Source organism: Argopecten irradians, chromosome 7 (genome assembly GCF_041381155.1).
Source record: "Argopecten irradians isolate NY chromosome 7, Ai_NY, whole genome shotgun sequence".
NCBI lineage: Eukaryota > Metazoa > Mollusca > Bivalvia > Pectinida > Pectinidae > Argopecten > Argopecten irradians.
The window spans coordinates 22,352,891-22,376,558 of NC_091140.1; the positions used below are offsets into that span (position 1 = coordinate 22,352,891).

At 34.5% G+C, this 23,668-nt stretch overlaps 2 protein-coding genes across 8 annotated transcripts in view; one reads left to right on the top strand and one right to left on the bottom strand.

Annotated features, from left to right (window-relative positions):
- The window catches only part of LOC138327868 (short coiled-coil protein B-like), a 34,404-nt gene extending 13,682 nt beyond the window's left edge, over window positions 1-20,722 (bottom strand). The window contains exon 1 of the mRNA XM_069274306.1: window positions 20,424-20,722. The gene's annotated coding sequence lies outside the window, so the exon portion shown is untranslated. The remainder of the gene's footprint in view (window positions 1-20,423) is intronic.
- The window catches only part of LOC138327867 (uncharacterized), a 78,586-nt gene that overhangs the window by 6,962 nt on the left and 47,956 nt on the right, over window positions 1-23,668 (top strand). Inside the window, exon 1 of one of the 7 annotated variants that reach the window (XM_069274298.1) lies at window positions 20,975-21,088. The exons of the other annotated variants lie outside the window; for them this stretch is intronic. Within the exon in view, the coding sequence (XP_069130399.1) occupies window positions 20,991-21,088 (98 nt within the window). The 5' untranslated portion in view covers window positions 20,975-20,990. Of the gene's footprint in view, window positions 1-20,974; window positions 21,089-23,668 lie in introns of those variants that run through there. 7 annotated transcript variants of the gene reach the window in all.

A 23,668-nucleotide genomic window follows, 5' to 3' on the forward strand; every position in this document is an offset into this window, starting at 1 on the left:
AAACATCCCTATTCTGCCCCAATGCGGTATAAGCTTAAGCTTACCAAGTTAAGTTAATGAATCTGCAGTAATTAACTCGTATAAATGCAAGATTGAAGTAGTATCCCTTTATAAGGCCTCCTTACTTTAATTGTGCATGCTTACCAAGGATGAGAAACACTTCCAGTTATTATGAAATTATATAATTATAGTTTATGAGTCATAACTTGTTAGATATATAAGAGATGTGACATTTTCATTTTGTGGACTTGTTTGTTCACTTCTCTCATCGTTTATACATTTCTGTTACTGATATAGTGTATATATACCAGTTAGGTGTCACCTTTAGTGCTTCAAGTGCTATACAAAAAGGTACATGTATGTATATGCACTATTTGTGTATGTGGACTGACCAACATATGTTTGATACCGTGGATGCCAGGTTACTCCAGTACAGATACCCACATGCAGTGAAGGTCCTGTGTAGATAGGGAATGTTCTCCCCAATTCTCTATTAGGGATTAGGGAGCCACCATCCCTTGTCAAACAAACTACACTGAAAGGGAAGGGGCTCTCCAGTTCCCATGGTTATCCTGATCCGGATTGATCTCTCTTGCCATAAAAATAGAAAGACAAATATCTATATAATCAATTAAAAGAACTTATCAAGACAGTTGTGGCATCTGCATTTCATGATATGCAGGGCGTTAAACACAAACTTTCAATGATGCTAACTTATTTTGGTTTCCAATATCCTTAGTTTTGAACTAAGGGGAGATAATCTAGGGTAAAACTTAGTTAAATGCTGGTACATGTACCATTATGCATTTCCTTTAATTTGTGGTATTTCTTGATGCTGTATGTTTTGAACTGGGTGAAGATAATCTGGCACAGACTTCAGCTACAAAGCAGTTATATTTAGTAGCTGATGACCTAAGTCTGCCCTTCCATGTTACCCCGTTTAAAAAAACTTTTCTAACCGATACCTCAGCTACATACATATGTACCTGGTGCTATACTCCTAGACAGTGAGTGTAAACTAAGTAGTGTGAATTACAGCTGAAGTAGATGTTTGAGGAGATACAAGCCAGTAGTATGTAAGGATTACATTTTTTCTGTAGACATGAGGTTATAACATGCATTTAAAGCCGTCACAACCACTGTGATTGGGTGCCATAACCCACTTGTTTCTGAAGCTGATCGGCATTGGAATACACAGAAAAAGTGGCGTTATCTGTAATAGCGTAACCCTTATCAGATCATATTCTATGTTTGGGTCAGGGGTGTTTAGATCCATCACCACTTTGGCTGATAATCGGTATCGTTAGGAAGCTCGTTATCAGCTTGTCTTCCTCCAATCTACCTGTATCACAGTCTGTGTTTATACGCTGATCACCCCCACTGTTTAACAGTCCTAGACCCACTATCTGTCTCAGACATCACCTGGGTTTCTAATATAACCTGCTATTCTTAACACTAATCCTGTTATGACATTGTCACTTAAGGTTCCTATATGTTAACCCCACAAATGACGATAATCTCATTCTTTAAGACTTGAGTATATTCTCATTCTTTAAGACTGTGTTTACATCTGTATCAGAACTACACTGGGTCGCTCATCGGTGACCAGGAAACTCAATCACTCAGTATAGCATTCAGCTAGTGTTTGGAGGTTCCCAGTATAGCATTCAGCTAGTGTTTGGAGGTTCCCAGTTCGAAACTCTGTCCAATTGCTACATATACATTTGCTCCTCTCCAGTTACAAAATTGGCAAACATGCCTAATCATTTGAAGTATTGGGAATATGATTTTCAGGCCAGACTAGGTGATATGCAAACTTGTGAGTTGTTGTGTCTTCAAGTGTAAATACTTTAAAGAAAGGAGAGAGAAATTTAGGGGAATTGGACATGGTTGATTATAGGTGAGCAGAAAGCTCAATCAGCTAACCCCGATCTGTTTGCTACATTTCTCCTCTCCTGTTACACAGATACAGAATCTTAGACAACGTCTTATATTCTTTAACCCAGAAAAGATTTGCTTCAGGTGTTAAGGACTTGCTATCTCCCAAATTTAAAGTGCCTATGAAAGCTGAAAATTAAATCATACTTAAATTAATTCTATTGTCTCTGAAGGTGCCTAGTCTTTCATAGACTCATCACTTGGCTCTAAAGTTACAAAATTCAGATAAATCATAAATTGGCTCTCTCATATCATCCCGTTTGTTATGAGACTTGCAGGGATTTGTTTTATTTTGAAAAATATTAAAACGCATCATCACAGCCATCAGGAGTAATGGTTCCATATATGTTCACTTGTTAAGAACGCCTCAAAGATGAGGAAAATTGTATCAAAGATTCAAACATTGAACATATCAAACATTGCATTGTCTATGAAAAATAATATATGGTTTATAGTAATGGCATGTCCGTTAGCTTTATACCATCAGGTCAATTAGCTTCCATAGGCAAATGTATCTGTTCAGGTGATATTGCTAGCTGTAACAGTTACACAATTGCAAGTGTCAGCTCATAAAGGCATCAGTAAAAGGTACCGAATTTCAACCATCCTGACCATGGCGATCAGTCTCTCCTAGACATTTAAGTCGATATACAGACATTTGATGTGACAGCCTATTCCCCTCATCTCTTAAGGTACAGATATATCACTCTTAATATGTTTTGACTAGAACTTATCTCTATATCCCTGGTGCATTGGTGATGAATCAGAAGGGTTAGATTCCCTGAATCAAAACAAAGCTCTGATTAGACGTACACTGATGGCCAGACTGCAAATCCATACGGACATGTCACTAAAAGGCTTGTCATTAATGGTGTTTATTATGAGATATCATCTGTGTCATAAATAGACTTGAAATAGATGCTGCACGATTGGGATCCTAACTCATGTCCTATAAGCAATGACCTAACATTACCTATTCAGCTGTGCTAAGACATCACAAGATGTCCCATGACAGTTTTGAGGTGTCCTATGCCAGGACATTTAGAGTCCTAGCTAAGTTGTTGCTGAGGGAATGCTCGTCCTGTTTCGTGGACAACGATCAATAAGGAGATGTCTTTCTATCACTGCTGTTTAGCCATGCAGACAGCACAGAATGCATCTTACATTGCTAATCGCTTCTGGCTATACAGACTTATAAGCTTATAAAACCTATAGACAAGAACAGTGTATTGAGTTGAGTGGTACACAAGAGCCGTTCTTAGAGAGTGTTATCACATTAATTTCTCTAATACAAGGTCATAGGTCACAGAAGGCTTGACCCAAATTGGTTCAGGTTTATAAACTATACTATAGAATACTACTACAGAATAGGGTTTATGTTTTAGCCAGCTTAACCATAAAGGTGGCTAAAATCTTCTATGTACTAGCCATGTAAGGAGTCTAAAATCACATTGAAGTACAGTTGATTATATGTACATACAATTTGATTTGCATAAAAAAGATGTTTGTTGACATTGTTGGGCCATAAATTGGGGATAATGCTATATCTACAAAGAAGTCTTTGTGTATTTTGTGTGGGAATGATATTTTGGGAAATATTTCTGAAATCATTAGAGTGATAGATACACTGAAACTTTATTGAATAAAAACATTTCCATGTTTGCATATATAATGAACCAATGAAATTCAGTCTAATATACCTCTTGTATATATCTGATCTTATGCTTGTGTGAAGATAGAAATTCAGTGTGACCATTGTTGAAAATACTGTTCCGTTAGACTATACCTTTAGCTGATATATATTCTGTAGTTGAACCATTGATGTTTAAATACAGGATGCTGTAGACAGTTATATCATCTACCTTGACACAACAGACACATTATACCTGTCTGTACAGGGTAGGAGGTGGTACAACAGGTAACCATGAAAAATTCACAGCAATGCAGCATATCGATTAGCATTCATAAATACACAGATTGTTGATAGCTAGCTTACAGCAAAAACATGTAAAACAGTCCTGTATTACCATACAAGGAAGCAAAATTGTACAACAGACTTTGCACATCCATATATTATCACAAAAATGAAACATCAAACTACAAGTTTTATTTTAAAAGAACATAGAAATAATTATTGACATAAAAACACCTTGAGATGTGCATACCTGTGTGTTTTGGGAGGCTGCTGCATGTTTTACCTACTTGAAGTAATGTTTAATTAATTCATTATTAGTCAAACCTTAACAAATTTTAGAGATATGCATGTAGATGGATGTGCAATAGTGCTTATCTTGTTTAAGAACTGCACTTCAGAAATCTGCTTATCCTAAGTTTTAAAAGGTGTTTTACTCTCTACTGAATATCACATGGTCTGCACTTCTTCATTAGCTTCACTAAAGCATACATGCCTTACCTATATATGGGTCTTTGAGTACAATGACATTTTTAGGTCACCTGAGACGAAGTCTCAAGTGACCTATTCTAATCGCCTTTTGTCCGTCGTCGTCCGTCGTCCGTCGTGCGTCGTCCGTCGTGCGTCGTATGTCCGTAAACAATTTACATTTTCGACTTCTTCTCAAAAACTGTTGAAGCAATTTCAATGAAATTTTGCACAAAGCTTCTAAGGCATAAGGCCAATCAAAATTGTGAATTATACGGTCCCCACCCCCCAGGGAGCTATGGGAGGGGCCAAAAGAGGTTAAATTGACTATAATTTCAAAAATCTTCTTCTCCACTCACAGATGTGATGGAATTAAATACTCTTCATAGATAGAAAGGTCATAAGGTCATTTACAAAAATTGTGAATTATATGACCCTGGGGTCTCGGGTTTCCCCCTGGGGAGGGGGTTAAGTTTACTATAGTTTATATAGGGAAAACACATTTTTGAGTATTATTTGATCATTTGTAATAGGAAATGAGTCAAATATTGTCAGAATTATCAGTATGAGATTGCCATTGAATCCTATTAACCAATTTTCCATGACTGAACCCCAGGGGCCTTAGGGGCGGGGTCAAAAGGGGTCAAATAGGCTATATCTTCAAAAATCTTCTTCTGAAATTCTGGAAATGGTAGAATCACATACTCTTCATAGATTAAAAGGTCTTGAGGTCCTTTACCAAAATTGTGAATTATATGACCCTGGGGTCTCACGTTTCCCCCTGGGGAAGGGGTCAAGTTTACTATAGTTTATATAGTGAAAACACATTTATGAGCATTTTTTGCTCAATTTTAATACGAAATGAGTCAAACTTGTTTAGAATTATAAGCATGAGATAACATTTTAATATCCTGGTCAACCCCCTCGGGGCAGAGGGGCGGGGCCGAAAGGGGCAAATAGGCTAAAACTTTAAAAATCTTCTTCTTAAATACTGGAAATGGTAGAATCAAATACTCTTCATAGATGGACAGGTCTTAAGGTGTTTTATGAAAATTGTGAATTATATGACCCTTGGGTCTCAGGTTTACCCCTAGGGAGGGGGTTAAGTTTACTACATATAAGTTTTTATATGGAAAACACATTTTTGAGCATTATTTAGTCATTATAATAGGAAATTCGTCAATTGTAGTCAGAATTATCTCTATGTGATGGCCATTGAATCTTATTACCAAATTTTCCATGACTGATCCCCAGGGGCCTTAGGGGCGGTCCCAAAACCGGTCAAATAGGCTAAAACTTCAAAAATCTTCTTCTGAAATTCTGGAACTGGTAGAACCTGAGATAGCATTTAACATCATATCCATATTGGTCCTGGCCGACCCCCAGGGGCGAGAGGGGTGGGGCCAAAAGGGGTCAAAATGGATAACATTTCAAAAATCTTTCTCCTGAATTCACTGATTTGATGGAACCAAATAATCTTCATAGATTAAAAATTTATAAAATCACTGACTGACTTCAAGGGCCTGATGGGCCAATATATATTTATAGTGTTTATATGCATGTCTTTGTTTCATTCTGTGTCTGAATTCAGGTGACCGCTAAGGCCCATGGGCCTCATTTTTACACATACCATCTAACAATACATACATTTAAGTTTTTGTACAACATCTGTCAGAATTCTAAAGGTATTTCACATCAACAGATGTTGGACATGGTTTTGTGTCTTTACATATACTTAACTGCATATTCTATATAACAGTTTATATTTGTTTGTGTATAGATATATAGTACTATACTATACTGCCCTTACAGAATCCTGTTGGTGATTGATTTACTCTTAGAGTATATCTATAATGAAAAATTGATTAATGGCAGATAATCAATTGGTTCTCTATGGTAATATTAATTAAGGTGATAATCAAGCACCTGCTATAACCAATTAGGATATATTGATGACATTGATAGTTATCTCATTGTTATTACTGTTGTAGTTATTGGTGTATTTATCATTGACAAATTAAAAGAGTTTAAAAGGAAGAGGAATACCCACTCTCTTAATTTGACACCTAGACAGTTCACGGGATATAGAAACTCATGTAACTTGACAAAATGTTAAGCCTTAATTGAAATGAATTATTTATTCAAAACCCTTGATAAAGTTTATCACCATAGGTGAAGAACGAGGAAAGTATATACCTGTTAACAATTTGATCCATACATATTTAAATAAGGACATGTTAGGTTTAGGAGGTAGAGGAAAGTTAATGTACCCTGAGAAAAACTTTTACAGACAATGGTCAGTACCTGGCACTGTGCATTGTCTTATTGGAATAGGGTTTCAATAAGACTCCCATCGAAAGCATGGTTCATGTATGATATACATGCACGTATATACCTTTTGTTACTTAGTTTAAAATCTAGGTCATCCAGGTGTATTGCCAGATTATTTTTAATTTAAATTTATTGGCTTATTCAACAAAAATATTAAATTTTGATCTATTCTAGTATTCCACTTTGTTTAAATTGCAGAAAGCCTTAGAAAATCATTTACATAACATATTCATTTTTCAAAGAAACCTTGTTTTTCTTGTAAAACAGGTAAACAGTTATTTATCATTGGTATTATACAGCTGTTATGATAGTAAGATATCCATCAATATCTTAATTTGGTTAGAGTAATAAAGTGATATTTTGAGCAAAAACTATGAAGTTGGTTCAATTATGAATTTCAACTTTAAGAATAAAATTATTACAATTTCTAATAAGTTATTACCATTTCAAATTGTCTGTATAAGTAATGGTAAAAACATCTCATGAATTTGTATCCTGTTCATTTAAGCAATTTTGATTTAAACATATTTTGTTTGTATCAAATATATAGAGTGCATATGAAATCCGGATTGGGCACAAGTTGTTCAACTTATTTTAAGCCCTCTCCCAATGCAATTTAATAAATACAATAACATATAATACAAGATGACATTATATATAATACCGTATTTGACCCAATAAGCGCCCAGGGCTTTAAATAATTGCAAAAATGAAAAGGTACTAATAAGATGAAATTATTGTAAATCTATACAATTTTGTGTAGTTTTGGTCTTTATTTATGCCTGGACAATTGGAATCCAGGCCTCAAAAAGGGGGAGGGGCGCTTAAAGGTACATACATATGCATGGGGTCTTATTGGGTCGCATACGGTATGTACAATTTAAGCAAGTAAGAAGGTTATCATTTGTATCTTTTCAGTATTATTTGGAATCGACTTAAATTTGATTGCATTTTAACTTTAAATTATGTATTTATGTCCTGAGCTTGATACATAATGTAGACTCATGTTTGACTTTGTGTAAATCAGACATTGATCAAGAAAGATGAATACTTATTTGTAACACTTTCGTAAGATTCTTTTAAAGAGATAATTAAGGTTTTAGATTGGTGCTGTAGAACTCCTGTGAGTACCTGATACATGTGATAGATAATTAAGGTTTTAGATTGGTGCTGTAGAACTCCTGTGAGTACCTGATACATGTGATAGATAATTAAGGTTTTAGATTGGTGCTGTAGAACTCCTGTGAGTACCTGATACATGTGATAGATAATTAAGGTTTTAGATTGGTGCTGTAGAACTCCTGTGAGTACCTGATACATGTGATAGATAATTAAGGTTTTAGATTGGTGCTGTAGAACTCCTGTGAGTACCTGATACATGTGATAGATAAGGAGCAGGCCTAACCTTGCTGTTAACATGATAATGTCTAGCTATGACATGTGTTTCACATGTAAGGTCTCCCACAGGCATGTTTGTATACATCAGTGGATTTCACTGTGATGTCTCAATTATATAGGATAGCCCACAGAAAGATATGCTGTATATACATATAAAAATTTGTACTGGACATGTGTGTTATTTGAATTTGTTATGTTAAGGTTGTGTACTACAAATTTGTTGTTCTATTATAAAAGGTGAAATCCAACCATTCATATATATGCCTTAGCTTGTACTTAAAGGGACAATTCAATCTAAGACAACATTAAAATTTGTCCATATATCGGGGGGGGAAAAAACCAGTTCTAATGGAAATTAGATCAGTCGGTTTTACTGTGATATGCTCGAAAAGCCCATGGTGGTGAAATGTGTGTGAACTTTCAAACTCGCTCGCTGTCCGCCATTACACATTGTGGTCGAACATCTTGTATGCCGAACCCTGTCCCTTGCTCTGACAGTAGTGGTTTACCTTATTAAATGAATTGTCTTGCCTAAAAATCATTTTATTACCTCCTCAGTGGTTATGTAGTTCATTTGTTTAACGTGCGTGACTTTGGCTCGGGAATGGGTACAGAGTAACATACTGTACCTGCTAACTGCCGTTCTACTCATAAGATTGCACGATGTTTGTTACAGTACTAGTGTATCGACTCACTGTAGTAGATTACATCGCTACATGTTACAGGTAAGTGCCTATGTAACACGCATTGTGATTGGCTGAGTTGATCTATAAATAGAAGAGAAAAACGTGTTGTGCACAGTAAAGCTGTTTTTTTATGCCCTCCATGCTTGGGTCTCATTTTCTTTCGATATTTCGACGAATTTAACAACTTCTTCACTGACCTTTGTTGGTGGTCATGATAGACCAGAAACTAAGGAAGAGAGAAACAACGTGGAAGCCAGAGAACCATGCGTTCCTCGCAACAACACTTTGCGATTTTTCCGACAGGTTGATTTACAAACGTCGGCCGCTTTAGATATATTTCCATAGGACACCCCATGCCATCATTGTACATTTTCACTACCCTTTCGCGTACTTTTAGATCGGTTTCGTGGCTTTGACATGTCGACATATGATCGTTTTGAGGACTGCTTCTAATTTTTGGCTGTGATCGGTTGAACCGCTTCTAATTTTGGCGAGATTAAAATAGTAACGTAACGTTACACATGTGCAAACACACATGTAACTTTACCGGTAACTTATAATATGCACGCGTTGGCAGCTTGGCGATCGACGATTTTTAGTACTTCCACACTTTTTTATTCAGTATAAAGTTCAAATTCAGAGTTAAATTGACATTTTAAATATACCTTACCATAATTATGAAACTGAACAGTTTTTTTAGCAGATACTTTCTTCTTGACCTTCATATTTATTCATTAACGGTACCAGTATTATCATGTTTTTAAAAATCAATATTATGTATTCTTCTACAGCTAGTATAACCTGATTGTGTGTTATCTCTTTCCATGTTTTTGATTTTTTTTTTCAATCATCTTATTTATATATTTACAACAGCTATTTCAGGAAACTCTGTCAGTCAAGTTCGTCACATGTGCTAGGTGTACTACGGAAAAAAACACCCAACAGTCATGTATATTACACCGCGAATTCTATATATCAGCGTTATTTATTTTTACAGCGTAATACTTCTATTTTACAAGGTATTAATTTTTCAGATGTTTATCTATGAACATTTGTAATTGTTTCGACGTACTTACAACGTCCCGATTGCACAAATAGGTTGCATTGTGTAACGTTTCTTTATATACACACTTCAGCCAATCACAATGCGTGTTACATAGACACTTCACCTGTACCATGTAGCGTATACAGTGAGTCGATACACTAGTACTGTAACACAATGATTTGTAGAACGGCAGTAATCGTATTACAATGATTTGTAGTTACAATGGTATCAATTAAAATACTTAAAAATAACGTGGAATTTGTCAATATATTGAGTTAAATGTTTCATAAGAAATGTAGAACAATACATTTATGCCATATTTTGCTTCTTGGTTATGTAAAAGAATTAGCCTGAGTGAATTGTCCCTTTAAAGATGCTCCACCACTGACAAGCAGTATTTTTTCTCAATGAAAAATAGGAGCAGACAAATCAGTATTTTTCTTCAGTTACAAAAGTTACATTATCTTACGCCATTATCACTGTTGAAAAGTTTCATTTGAGCTTCTAATTTCACTTCAAGATAAAAAGAAAAAATTCCTTGGCACTATGTCCTATATGAAATGAAGTACTGATTGGGCATGCACCAAAAGCAAAATTAATAAACTATTTTATGTTTTTGTGTTAATTAGACAATTTGACAATTTTTTGCCCACACAGTTGGAATTACTTCTTTGTCCCATGTCAATTAGACATATATATATGTACATGATTAAAACACCAATTATTGTTCAAATGATGAGTATCATTTATGGTCTGTCGACGGTGGAGCAATTCTTTAATAAATAGTATTAAGGATATAACAGATGATTATTTTTTTCTTGACCAGAAAGGATTGGCTGGCCAAATTTTTTTCAGACCGCTTTCCGCTTAAACTTGCCAACTGATCAATAAATGTTCACAGAATTATAGAGGGGTGCGTTAAGTTCAGAAGCTACCAAAACCCTTGATTTGTCAGAAATTGGTTCCAAATTGGCTTTTAGGTATCCATATGATGAAAGCATTGTCTAGTTCAAGAATTTTAGTTTCCATGTTACAAAACCAAAGCATCACATGAATTGTTGTCAAATAGCTAGTGACTTCTGACCTTTATTCATCTGATCACTTGTATTAGTTCTCTAAAGTATTATTATATCCAAAATTAAACAAGGAAACAGTTGATTATTAATCTATATATGATATATAAGCTGATTTATATGTGATTAATGTGATCAGTGTATACGATTAATTGATTTGCCAGTTATCCTATGATAGATATAATTAGACTTAAATCGGTTGGCAAGGATGACGTACATATTATCTTGGCTGAAAAGGGAGTCGTGTTCTTGTAATTTATAAACATGTGAAGTATTGGACCAGGCTTTGATAAATAAATTGTAAAACAATTATCATATTTTTGATATGATACCTCTTCTTTCAATCCGATAATATGAATGTCCATTAAATCATTGTATTAACAGCCTCTTGCAATTGTTTTAATGTAATAGATATTAATTCCATGAGCGTGTCTGGTTCTTGCTATCGGTCATGTCATTGCATTGGTCGTCCTGTCACAAGGTTGGGAGCGTGTAGCTATGATTCGTTTGGTTGTTACATGTATGTTTTGTACAGTTTGGGATAGTACCTGTAGCTTCTTCTTCTTGTATTTCATACTGTAGTTATATTATAGGGTAATGTAAATAGAAGTTGAACATGGTTATATAGTTTACTAGTTTCTTGATCAGGGTATATATATATAAGTAGTATAGCTAGTATGACTGTCCCAGAGGTTGGTTGCGGTGTCGTTTAGGGGTTGTAGCTAAGTATCACAAATTGTTCTTTCTAAAGATCATTTAAGGTTATTCTAAAGTGTATTATAGTCAAGTTTTCAGGTAGTAGCTCTAAGAATTTGTTCACAAACTAAAAGCTAGTTATTTAAGGTGATTTAAGGTGGTCCTTAATTGTTTTATTACCGACCTGTTTTGGGTATTAGCTATATATATGGTGGTCCTAAGTTGTTTATTACAGCTAGTCTTGAGTTTTGAGTTAGTATCTATGAGTAAGCTCAAGGTGGTCCTAAGTTGTTTATTGCAGCTAGTCTTGAGTTTTGAGTTAGTAGCTATGAGTATGACAATTATTCACAGGGCTGTGTAAGCTCGAGGTGTCCTAACAGCTAGTCTTGAGTTTTGAGTTAGAAGCTATGAGTATGACAATTGTTCACAGGGTCGTGTGAGGTGGTCTTCTGTTGTCTACACCTTAACAAAGAGTCTTTGTGGCACTGTCATAACTGGGTTGTTAGTGAAATCTATTGATAGGTAGGTACACATGTAGCTGTGGGAGGCCAGGCAAACTATACTTATATACCTAATTTATTATGTGAAAATACAAATAAAGGTCTAGGTGTGTCGGCTCAAAGACTTATAAATATTATTTTTGATACATTTTTATGTCACCCTTGAACTAAGATATGAAGCAATATAGTTAGCATGTGGTTCTGAACTTGCAACGAAGAGGTGGGGGGCCTGTGGTAATATGTCTAAACATTCCACTGACTCGGCCCCTTTTCATAATAGAAAAGTTGTCTGAAAGGTTATTGGTCAAAGGTCAGTGTCAAGCCTAAGGTCACTTTGTTATTATTTAGATGTTTCAAATCCAAATCAGTTGATTGTCATCATATTGGATGAAAATATATTATTAAAAGTGGAATGTGTCATTAATAAAGACATCAATCAATAATGATTGTCTTCTTCAGTGAGACATTTCAAGGTTATGGTTAGCTCTTAAACAGATCCTAAAATAATGTTCAAATTTGACATGGTCTACATATTTATGAGGAATTAATTGAACCTAAATGTTTGATTTATGAAATAGTCTGATTTGGTGTGACAGAATGTGAAAGTTGTTATCTCTATGAAAATATGAAATACCCAGTAAATGTAGCCAGTTCAAAGGTCTTTTGATTTCTGCATATATGATATGTATATATCTTGATCACATTAAGACAGCACAATTGGCATGATTATATACCCTAAACAAAGTTTGAGGGAGGAATACTGGAAACAACTTGTCTTACTAATTAGCTTTTTGATCAACTTCATTCAAACTTGGACAGTTGTTGTAAACAAGGTATATGCAAGGTAACCATGGAAATATATATGAGGAACATTGGCTTACAGTTCTACTGAAAATTCCATTATAATTGATATATGCATTGTGTTTAAGGTTAAAATCTATAATTAGAATCATTACAGGTTTATATTAGGGTTTTTTCTTCGATATTGATTCATTCTATAAAGTCCAGGATACTGATTGGCTGGTAGTTATTGTCTCCACGGCGATTAGAACCATGGAGATAGATGTTGTACATCTCCCATAGGACGATGGCCTCTGTGTTTATTGTGCTAGTTGGGACAGATTTATCCAGAAGAATGCCATTCCTATTGAATTTGATGGGATTTTGTTGGTACAGTTATTGATTGTGGGGCATCGTGGGTAACCTAACTGAAATTGCCTGACAGGTCGCAGGATCATCATAAGCTATAGAAATGAGCAACGTCATCAGCCAGTGTCATGGACAAGTCCATCACGCTGTGATTTAATATGATATAAATCGCATTTATATATAATTACTGTCCAATACTTCATATTTTCCTGTATCTGACCAGTGGCCATAGAGCTGACCGGTATATAGGGGTTTGAGAATCCCAGTAACTATATATGTGGTTTTCAAATTGTTTGCCCACTTTGCCATTTCAATATCATGATCACCACTTCAGCTTTTCATTGCCTCGTGCTCACACACCTACAAATAACAAGTATGCACTGGCATGAAAGAACAGTGATGGTTGGAGATCTAGAACTGTTTGGAAAGGAATCCATCTTATTTCATATGCAGAGTCAGAACCACCTAGGCCTTCTGTCAACACTCAAGAGACCTGTGTTGAGCAAATACTATATATAATTTCATATGAATGGGAGGCATTTATGTCTTCTCTTATGTATACATATAAATTTTTTTGCAATTTAGAATTGTAAATGAATTAAGAATGAAAGACACCAGCTGATTTGATTTCTTGGTATAAATATTTATGATTAAGACAATTTTATACAAGGATTTGATTCATTTGAATATCGGTGTCCATCAGAGTTGTGCCCAATCTGGTCCTATCTGAGTGTATTTGTCACACCTGACACCAGAGATACTAGACATACTGTACATATTTCACCTGAGGATTGGGATATCCATGATAAACGATTTTATTTACTCAGGACAAGTACCAATCTTCGACTGTCAGTCTTTCCCGGGCTAGTCTTTGTTTAAGAACTGTGTTCCTGTATTGGATATCTTACTATACATATATACACCTGTACCCCAATTACCTAGCTGTTCAACAGGTGAGTTAGGTGAAAACCAAGGTGTCTTTTAGCTGCCAACTGGGCGCAGACAGGTATATAGTTACCCAACAATTAATGTTTAACTTAAACAAGGCTTTATAGAGGTCAGGTAGTATGTATTGGGCCTTAACTCACCTGTCTTTGGCAGGGTAAGCCCAGCAGAATTAGAATTTGCCATTTTACTTTCCGTGCAGGTAATTGGTATGATGCCAGCAACAAAAGAATGAATGTTCATATAATATACATGCCTAGTGATGTAATGTGTTTTGTCTATGAATTAAACTGGTCGCTTACACATTACTCTTGTAACATGCCAGTAGGAAATACAATTTGTGAAATACTGTACACAGTTGTCATTGGATTGATAGGACACATACTTCACAGAGCAGTTAAGAGACACTCGTTAAGACTGTTGGTAGGGGATGGGGGCTGAAAGTACAGATAAATAAAATAAACTGAGAAAACTGAAAGTACAAATTTGGCCTGGCGAGGAATTTCCGTAATTCACATTTAAAGTAAGCCATGGTATGTGTTGTACTTTTATTTAGATTACTTTGTATGAAACTTTTCCATTTGATTGATCATAAAAAGATTTACCGTGCCTGTTACAAATCCTGTCTTTAAAGCTCCAGTAATGCTGTCACTAAGGTTTACCTGACACAAGGACGCTATACTGCAACGCTGTAATATATCATAGAAGTATATAGGTTGTAGTAAATTAGTAACCATCTAGATAGAAAAAATAATTCCTATCTTAATAATCAAGCTAGGTTAATTATGAATGATTTACTAATTAAAACCACTAATCTAATGAGCTTTTTCATATCAAACTATTTACCAGAAATCTTTTTATGGTATTTGTACAAGTAAACTTATTTGCATTGGAATAAGTCTTTTAAGAAATTTCTGTACCTGTTGTAAATTTCTTAATTAATCTACCTGTAAATTTGTTTTAATTGAGAATTAAAATCTTGACTCGTAAACTACATATCAGAACCAATGTTACACAACATATGTTTATATACAGACATTCCTCTGGCTTGAACAAACCATTAGCTGGTTTGTCCATATCTCCAGTCAACAGGAATTTTTACTACAGGTATTTAAATTACCAAATAACAATTTGCTTCAATTGTATTGGAGATAACTGTATGCAGCGGTGTCGAGGAATTTATAATACAAACACCGTTTTGATGATAATAATCCAAGTTGTACCTGGTGCTTAGAACTTTCTCCAGACAGGAATGTAAAACATATTCATCGCTGCAAATGAGGATTTGATTAAAAAGGAATTTAAGGAGAACCTGCATACATTAAAACATGCTTGTAGGACTTCAAAGTTGACCAGGCTTTTGGCAAACTTTTATCATAACAATCTATACATAGACCTCAGTGATCCGGAAATAGCACCCGGTGCAAAATTATATCTGGAATTCTCATAATCTACACGCCTTACTGACGAGGTGCTGTAATTAAATGGCTTATACCTATATTGGAGTAGAAAATGAATAATAATGTCAGAAAACTAAGATAAGTCTTTTAGGAAGTATTTTTAAAGTTGAGAATTTTATCATATTGGTCTTAATTCTCATTGGAAGACTTGCTGGTTGGTTCAAAGATTCCACTCACAGTGCAGACATCACCCAATTTGCCAGTCCGACGGACATGTCTTGCAATATTTGACTCGGACCTCCTATTTTAAAATCCGGTCCAGACCGACTGTCCTGCAATTATTGAATACTGGAAGTCAGTAGAAATGATATCTCTGAAGTATTAGGCAGTGCCGAACTTTGCAAAAACGTAAACTGCATAGGTTAAATTAGATAATCATGAAAACAGCTGCCTGCATACTTATAGTAGGAAGTTTTGTTTACTTCAAAAATTCACATTGATGTTCGGTCCGGCAAAATCTTGTTCGGTCCGGCTTACTCACAGTCCTTACCGGTCCGAATGTCCAGCCATTTTTATCAATTTTCGCGATGTCTGACAGTGTTAATTATATAAGCTCACATATGTTTTCTCATTGCATTTCACCTTTTTCACTATTTTACTGGGATATGCTCAATGAAATCAGGGAGGGAATACACAAAAATAATTTATTGTGATCATGCATGATTTGGTTTGCTCTTGAAGATTTAAGTATGCTAGAACCAAGACCTCAATAAACCAAGACCTCTATAGCTTAAGACAGGACACTCAAACCACTTCAGCTTGACCGAGTCACTTGGCCTACTGTATTTCTTCTTCACTAAAAACTTGATTTATTCCTGACATTATGGCACACACAAGACCAGTAATATCACTATTTATGTGTATTTAGAGAAAGGTGCCAACATTGATAAGTGATATAGTGAGTGTATTGGCCAAACTAGGAATTGAATACTATATCTCTATTTGGTGCCAACAGATTGGTCCAAGCTGGCCAAACCGATTATCTCCGTCCAATGTTATAGGTTTCATACACAGAACTGACGGAAGCTTTAATGCAAGTACACAAAGAGTTCATCATGGATAGACATTGTTGTGTTTCATTTAATTTCCCACAGTTTAATTACCTTCCTGACTATAAACATTGGGAGATAAAATAATCATTATTGATCATAAAACTATAGAGGAAGTACGGTCTAAAGGTCATTGATAGTTTTCAACAGTGTACAGATTTAATCATCGCCAGTGGAATCATAAAGATTCTCGTATCTGTCTACCTGTAAACTCGTTATCTTCAGGTGAAAACGGACGGCTCAGGAAGGGCACATAATAGAGCTAAGCCATCCCATAGATCAATATAAACACTTTACACCCCTGGATAAAGCGGCCAGGTTTATTAGGTGTATATGTAGTGGTCAGTATCAGTTACTGGTCAATACCTTATCTCTCTACTAGCTAATGTGATTTATCTGGTGACCTTGAGTAACCTACAAGTGCAGATTTTTTTCTGATATTACATCTGCTATTCAGCTGTCAAAATTTACTATAGAAAGGATCGTTTACACACATTCATTTTCCTTGCATGGGGCACTATACACTAAGAATGGTAACACTAAATATCTCTCTCATAAAAACATCTGTCACTTCTATAGAATTTACAGGAACGTTTAAAAATGAATGATGAAAGATTTCACCTTTAAATATTTATCACAAACCAAGTTTCATGTAACAGTAACTCTTTTTGTATCTTTTGTTAGAAATATTTGGCCCTAATTCACCTCAAATGTGAATGAACTACAGGACAAAAAAGGAGAAAAGAAAAACATAACTATAAAAGGAGAGAGAAAACACATTCCTGTCAACAATCCCACAGGAATCATATTTTGGACGTTGATACACAGGCTTCTATTCAAAATAAACACTCCTTTTTTACTAACCCTGAATTTTTCTGTAGTATGGTTGTAGACAAAACTATGGGTCTATTCTATATTGAGGTCACAGCCACTTTTATATTATTTATAGCTAAAAACACAATACATATATACAGTGCGTTAGACTCTGTGCTTATTCATGATCAGCTTAACCATGCAATGCTAGAAATGTTCATAGCAATATGGTTTTAATGTTTATTAAAGATAAATGACTTTCTCTGATATGTCTTCTATTAAAAGAGTATTTTGAATCAGTGCAGCCTATTTGTAATTAACGTATCTATAAATTTTTATTATTAAAAAAAATCCTTATCAAAAAATTTGATTTGAAGAACAAGTGACTTGACAATTTGTCATCCACCAACTGGCCCGACAATGGACTGTCAAATTTTTTTTTACACATACAAGTGTGTACCGAAAACACAAAGCAGAATATTTGCTTTATAAATATCATAATCTTTTGGATGAATATCAATACTCTGGTGATATGAATTAATCTGGATTAATTATGATGACAAGTTAATATGACAGGGTTGACAAACGTGAGAAATAGAATAGGTATAATCATAGCTATCCTTTTAGTGTTATGGGGAGTGGCCAGTGATCAGTTGGTCATACAGTAACACAGTATGTGTCATGAGTTCAGAGGTTCTGGGCAAGAGCCATATTTCAATATAAACAAACCAATAAAGGTTTTAATCCCTTTTATCACCAGGATAAACAATTTCATTGAATTTCAGCAAACTGTGTTACAAAATGTATTTACTACAGCTGTTGTAAACATCTTACGAAAATCCTGATTAGCCAAAGGTTATTTCAAATTAATTATTAATTCACTCATTATTCACAGTTCTAGGTAGATGTTTGTGAAATTCAAGTATTTTCCAAAATATTTTTTAATGTACCAGTAAACTCCCTATTAGAATAATATGAAATAAAAGTGATTTCTAGATTTCTTACCCTATTAGATGAGAATAACATGAGTTTTACACCATATATGTTAATAGTGCAACTATTACTGTACATGTGCTGTAAATTGTTGCTATATTACGTACATGTTTTATCTTTTATAAACTTATCTTTGAAATGAGCTAGGTTCTATATTTAGAATCGTTGGATGCGATAATGACAGGATACAAAGACTGTAAACAACAACTTAGAGAAAAGAAAGGTGTGAAGAGTGTCTCTGGTTGTACACGGTGTATATTAGATAAGATGTGTTTGTTGATGGGGGTGTACCCGACTGGAGATCCTAGTGTAATTCCCCTACAAAGACCTTTCTGTTCCCATCCAATTAAACACCATTGTTATACAACCTGTTACCATTTAGTGCAGTCAGTCAACCAACGAGGAACAAAATTGTCTTAGCTATTATATGTAGGTGGATATCATATACAAAGCTTAAATGTTTACTATAGAAAGCAATATTTAGAAATAAAATTAAGTCAGCTAATGTAAAATTAAAAAGAAAATAAAGTGAGGTTATGTGAAATTCTATGTAAACAAATTAATTAAAAAAATAAAAAAAATTCTACATCAAATGATAAATTTAAGTGGTTGATATGTTCGCATAATGATAAGGTGGCAGAAAATTTATACATTAAATCTTATCTAAATTGGATGAAAATTTGTCAAGTGCTTGATATTATATGATTGCTGCAGTTTTCTTTCAGTGATTTAATGAAGGATTGATTAGATCGATGAAATTTCTAAGCCACAATTAATACATATAGTCTTCTAATTGTTCTAAAAAAATGAGAAGAAATTAGTTATAATCTAAAAGATAAAAATGAAAATTTGACTTATTAAAAATAATTCTGTTGTAAGATATAAATTAAATTATGGTAATTTCTCGACCATAAAGTCTCAGACATCACAGATACAATATGAAGGATTAAATGGAATTGAAATTTTAGTTTAAATTTGATAACAAATGTAACAGGAATATGTAATAGTACTACAAGAGTTGCATTCCCTGGGAGAGACATCTGATATTAAAGGGACACAACTCTGTCAGCTTTGAAGAGCTTCATATATGCAGAGTTATTTCCCTTATTCTATCTATTATTTTCAAATGCCAGTAGTATTGGAAGAATCTAGCTTTTGTGATAGATACATTAAATGTTAAGGGGATTGCTATCATGCTTATATTTACAGTCTTAGTACATTGTTTTGTTCTGATTATATTTTAAATCAGATAGCTAACCAAAAATATTTTTATTTTGTGGCATGTCAACTCTAAAATGCAAATTTCATTGTCTGTTACATGTAATACAGTTCTGTGATTTTCATGTCAAGTAAAACAGAAGGTAAAATAATATATCTTCAACTATATCTTATTTGTCTTGTGAAATTGTCAGGATATAACACCACACAAAACTTATCTAACTCAAGGAAGTAAGTTAATTACTGTAGAAGTTAATTGAGCCATATTAAGGGACTGTCACAATTAGACAACATTTGAAATTTTTTGTCAGATAAAAACGATAGATATAGTGACCTGATAATAAAGGGATGGTACACTTGTAGTAAAAATAACAAAATAGAACTAGATGATACAAAAGGGCAAGCACTTGCTCATCATGAAAATCTGGGTGATATATATGTACATAGGATCCTGAATTTGTGTTCATTTATACAAAAGTGTTATTATTAAATGAAATATGAAAAAGAGTGTGAAGAAATGAAATGATAAAAATGCCACACAGGAGAAGTTATTGGAAATCAGGCACATAATTTAATAAAATATGCATATATGCATATGAATTCTGTTCTTACCGATATTTCTAAATACATCAGTATTAAAGTCTTTCTTATAGGAAAATACTAGATATATTCACTGAATTTGTGTTATACAATAATGATCAAATTATTTGTGATAATAGATTAGTGTATTTGCAGAAGAAATACTGTACCTTGTTTCATATATTGATGTCGCTGTCATAACATCTAATGGTCTATACATAGGTTCATCAGCTCAGATAAATGTCTCTATGTCAGCTCCTGTATACAAAAACATGAATTTGTCGCTATACACTACCGCAGTCTTTGATAAATGGATGTCTGACATACAAAATAATGTCCGATTGGCAGTCTTCCTTGTAATATAGTTAATGACAATTTCCTTCCTCACTGGCACCACCTAATGTTAAACACTCCCATACACCTGTACTTGTACCTAAATTGAGTACCAACTCAATGACATTATCCAGGTGGTGGCATCACCACGGCACCACGGGTGGTGCCACACTTCCAACCTTAGCTCTGAGACTGTACACGGCTCTGTGAAGTGTGTAGAGTAGCAGACTGTAGTCTGTGCCTGGTACCACGGTGATGGTATATACTGCCAGTAGTGGAGAGATGTTCAGTACCTCTATTCGGACCACACTGTACACAGGGAGGCTTCTACGCAATGGAACTTATGTCAAGTTATAAGGACTTTCTGAAAATTCCTTCCTAAAAAGTTGTGTGTTAACTTTTCAATGGGGAATGCTAGTTCTAGGAATTTAGGGACGTGTGCCTGTATTTCTCCTAGCAGACGGAAAGCTCATCCTAAACATTATCGGATTGACAAGCTCAGGTATGTAATTCATTACTACCGATATATATACCATAGATTCCAGGTAAAATATATTAATATCAGAAAATGAAGGAAGGAAATCTTGACTTTGATAATATTGAAGCAAGGAATATGACAGGTACTAAAAGTTCAGGTACTTATTATAATTATCAGTCTCTGAAAGTTCAGGCCAGTTAAATTCACCATCTGAAAGGGTCTCTTTCAATATTCAACTGTTCAGGTAAGAAATTATCAATATCAGAAAATTTATATTGATTAAATCACTAACAGAAAGTTCAGATTTGAATATAATTACCATTGTCAGATCAACATATTTATAAGGTTATTAGATATTGTCTCTAAACAGGAGAAAAATTCACACAATTTTTTTAAATTTATTTTTTTACTTACAAATTTAGGTAATCTTGCTTTATATATGGGTAAAGTTTGCCGAATGCATAGCTTTTCACGTTCATTACCATGTTTAAAAAGAGAAGAGCTTATACCTGGTAAATACATCATCTTTGGTCAAATTAATGTAATATAAATATAAGTCTTGAATTAGATATTGCAAGAGTTCAAGCATTAAATATATGTTGGCAAAACATAGACATTAAGTTTTAAAAGAATCAAGCTTCAATTTGACAGGTTGATATCTGAATGTTTGGTTGATATGGAAATGATGTATCCTTTATACTCTTGGGTAGATATGTATCATAGGAACATAGAGCAGCATTTATCCTGCAACTGTCCCACTTACTGACCAATAACTACTGCCGGATAAACTTGTGCTTTATCCATCAATACAAAATGCTTTATCCGTCAATACGATCAAGTGAATTTGTTCTATATCTGACGGCACTTTTTCTAACTTGACCCAGAACTTAAACCTTCTGGTGAATGAAACATCATTCAGTCCCTCTAAAACGTGACATCACATTTCCCGGAATGACGTCATTTTTACGATATCCAAAATCTCGTATGGCGGTGTCGTCTTTTTCTCGGCTCATGGCAAAAGTATGTATTGTAAAGTAATTCTTAAATGTGTATTTATTTTTTTTGGAGTATTTTCATTTTGTTTCAGTGATATTACACACTGAATACAATTACGGATATTGTTTGTGAATGCGCGTATTTATTTCCCACGACAGTAAAAAGGAGTTACATTCTCATTCGGTTTAATGAATGAATCTTTACCTCCGCATCAAAGAAGTGCCCCAATTTGAGCAAAACCAGGTAAATAACTGTCAATTTGCTTTCGTTTTAAGTGTCATAATGGTTGCAGGATAAACAGAATACACGGTTAGTATCTTACAATACAAGGTTTATTTTGGTGCTGGACACGGAAAGCCGAGATGACTCGGCAAAGCCTTGTCATCTCGGCTTTCCTAAATCTCGCACCAAAATAAACCTTGTGCTCGACACGGAAAGCCGAGCTGACTCGGCAAAGCCTTGTCATCTCGGCTTTCCTAAGTCTTGCACCAAAATAAACCTTGTATTGTAAGATACTAACCATGTATTCTCTATTTATATGGAACACTCATTAACTCTGGAATTAGTTAAAGGATTGTTATAAGGTTCATTTGTAGTATGGCACACAACATCTGATAAGCAGGCAGGCCTCATTAAGCCAATTTTTAATAATCTAAGGCCCACTGAGCATCCTTAGATTAATTATTTTTTAAATGTACAAAGTTTTGTTCATAATTAATGGCCTTCACATTCATAAGTCCACCAATGATCATCAAAATCAGTATATAGCATACTTTAGTGAAGGGACTTCCAAGTTTGTTGAACTAATGACCTTGACCATCACCAGTAATAAGCTGTGTCCTGATCAGTCCATCTAAGACTGAAATATGTTGGTAACATATTCAATGTTTATAGCTTGTGGAAAGACTCTAAAAATGAATGATAATAACTTTAGTCAAAATATGTTAAAAAAAATATTTCATACAGTGTGTGTCCATGAAGACATCATCATAAATTTTGTGATGCTTACTCTTACCCAGGACACTCACCAGCTAGTTTGTGTTTAGCAGTAGATGGTCAGATATAAATAATATATATTTTTTCATGTCAATGAGGTCATATTTAGCTATAGGTACTAAGTCCTGTGGGGTAATTTTGTCAGATTTAGGCTACTAAGTTTGTGTGTGGGGTAAGTCAGGGATTTGTTAAACCTAGTGGTAAGCTGCTCTGTCTTATGAACATCCTATCTAATAAAGTTGATATTCTACCTGGTTTTGCTACAGCTGCTGTGCTGTATGATATAGCAACTTATAAAACTGATAAGGCAATTTATATACAGGGCAGGCTACTCTAGCTGTAGATCCCAGGCTGATACCTACAGTGTGTAGAGAGGTATATAAATCCTTACTTCCCCATCAGTATAGGCTATCACAGCCCTGATATTTCTATTATGTTAAGAATTTTAGAGTATGGAAAAAAAATCCCGTGCTTTTATTCAGATAGCTTTAATTAAGCCTGACAATAGAACCTGCAGTCGTCAGCAATCGCTTGTTTGTCAGTTCGTCTGCTCTCTGATAGAAAGTTCCATTCTTATACATGTTCAGACTTCAATTTAGTTTTGCATAAAAA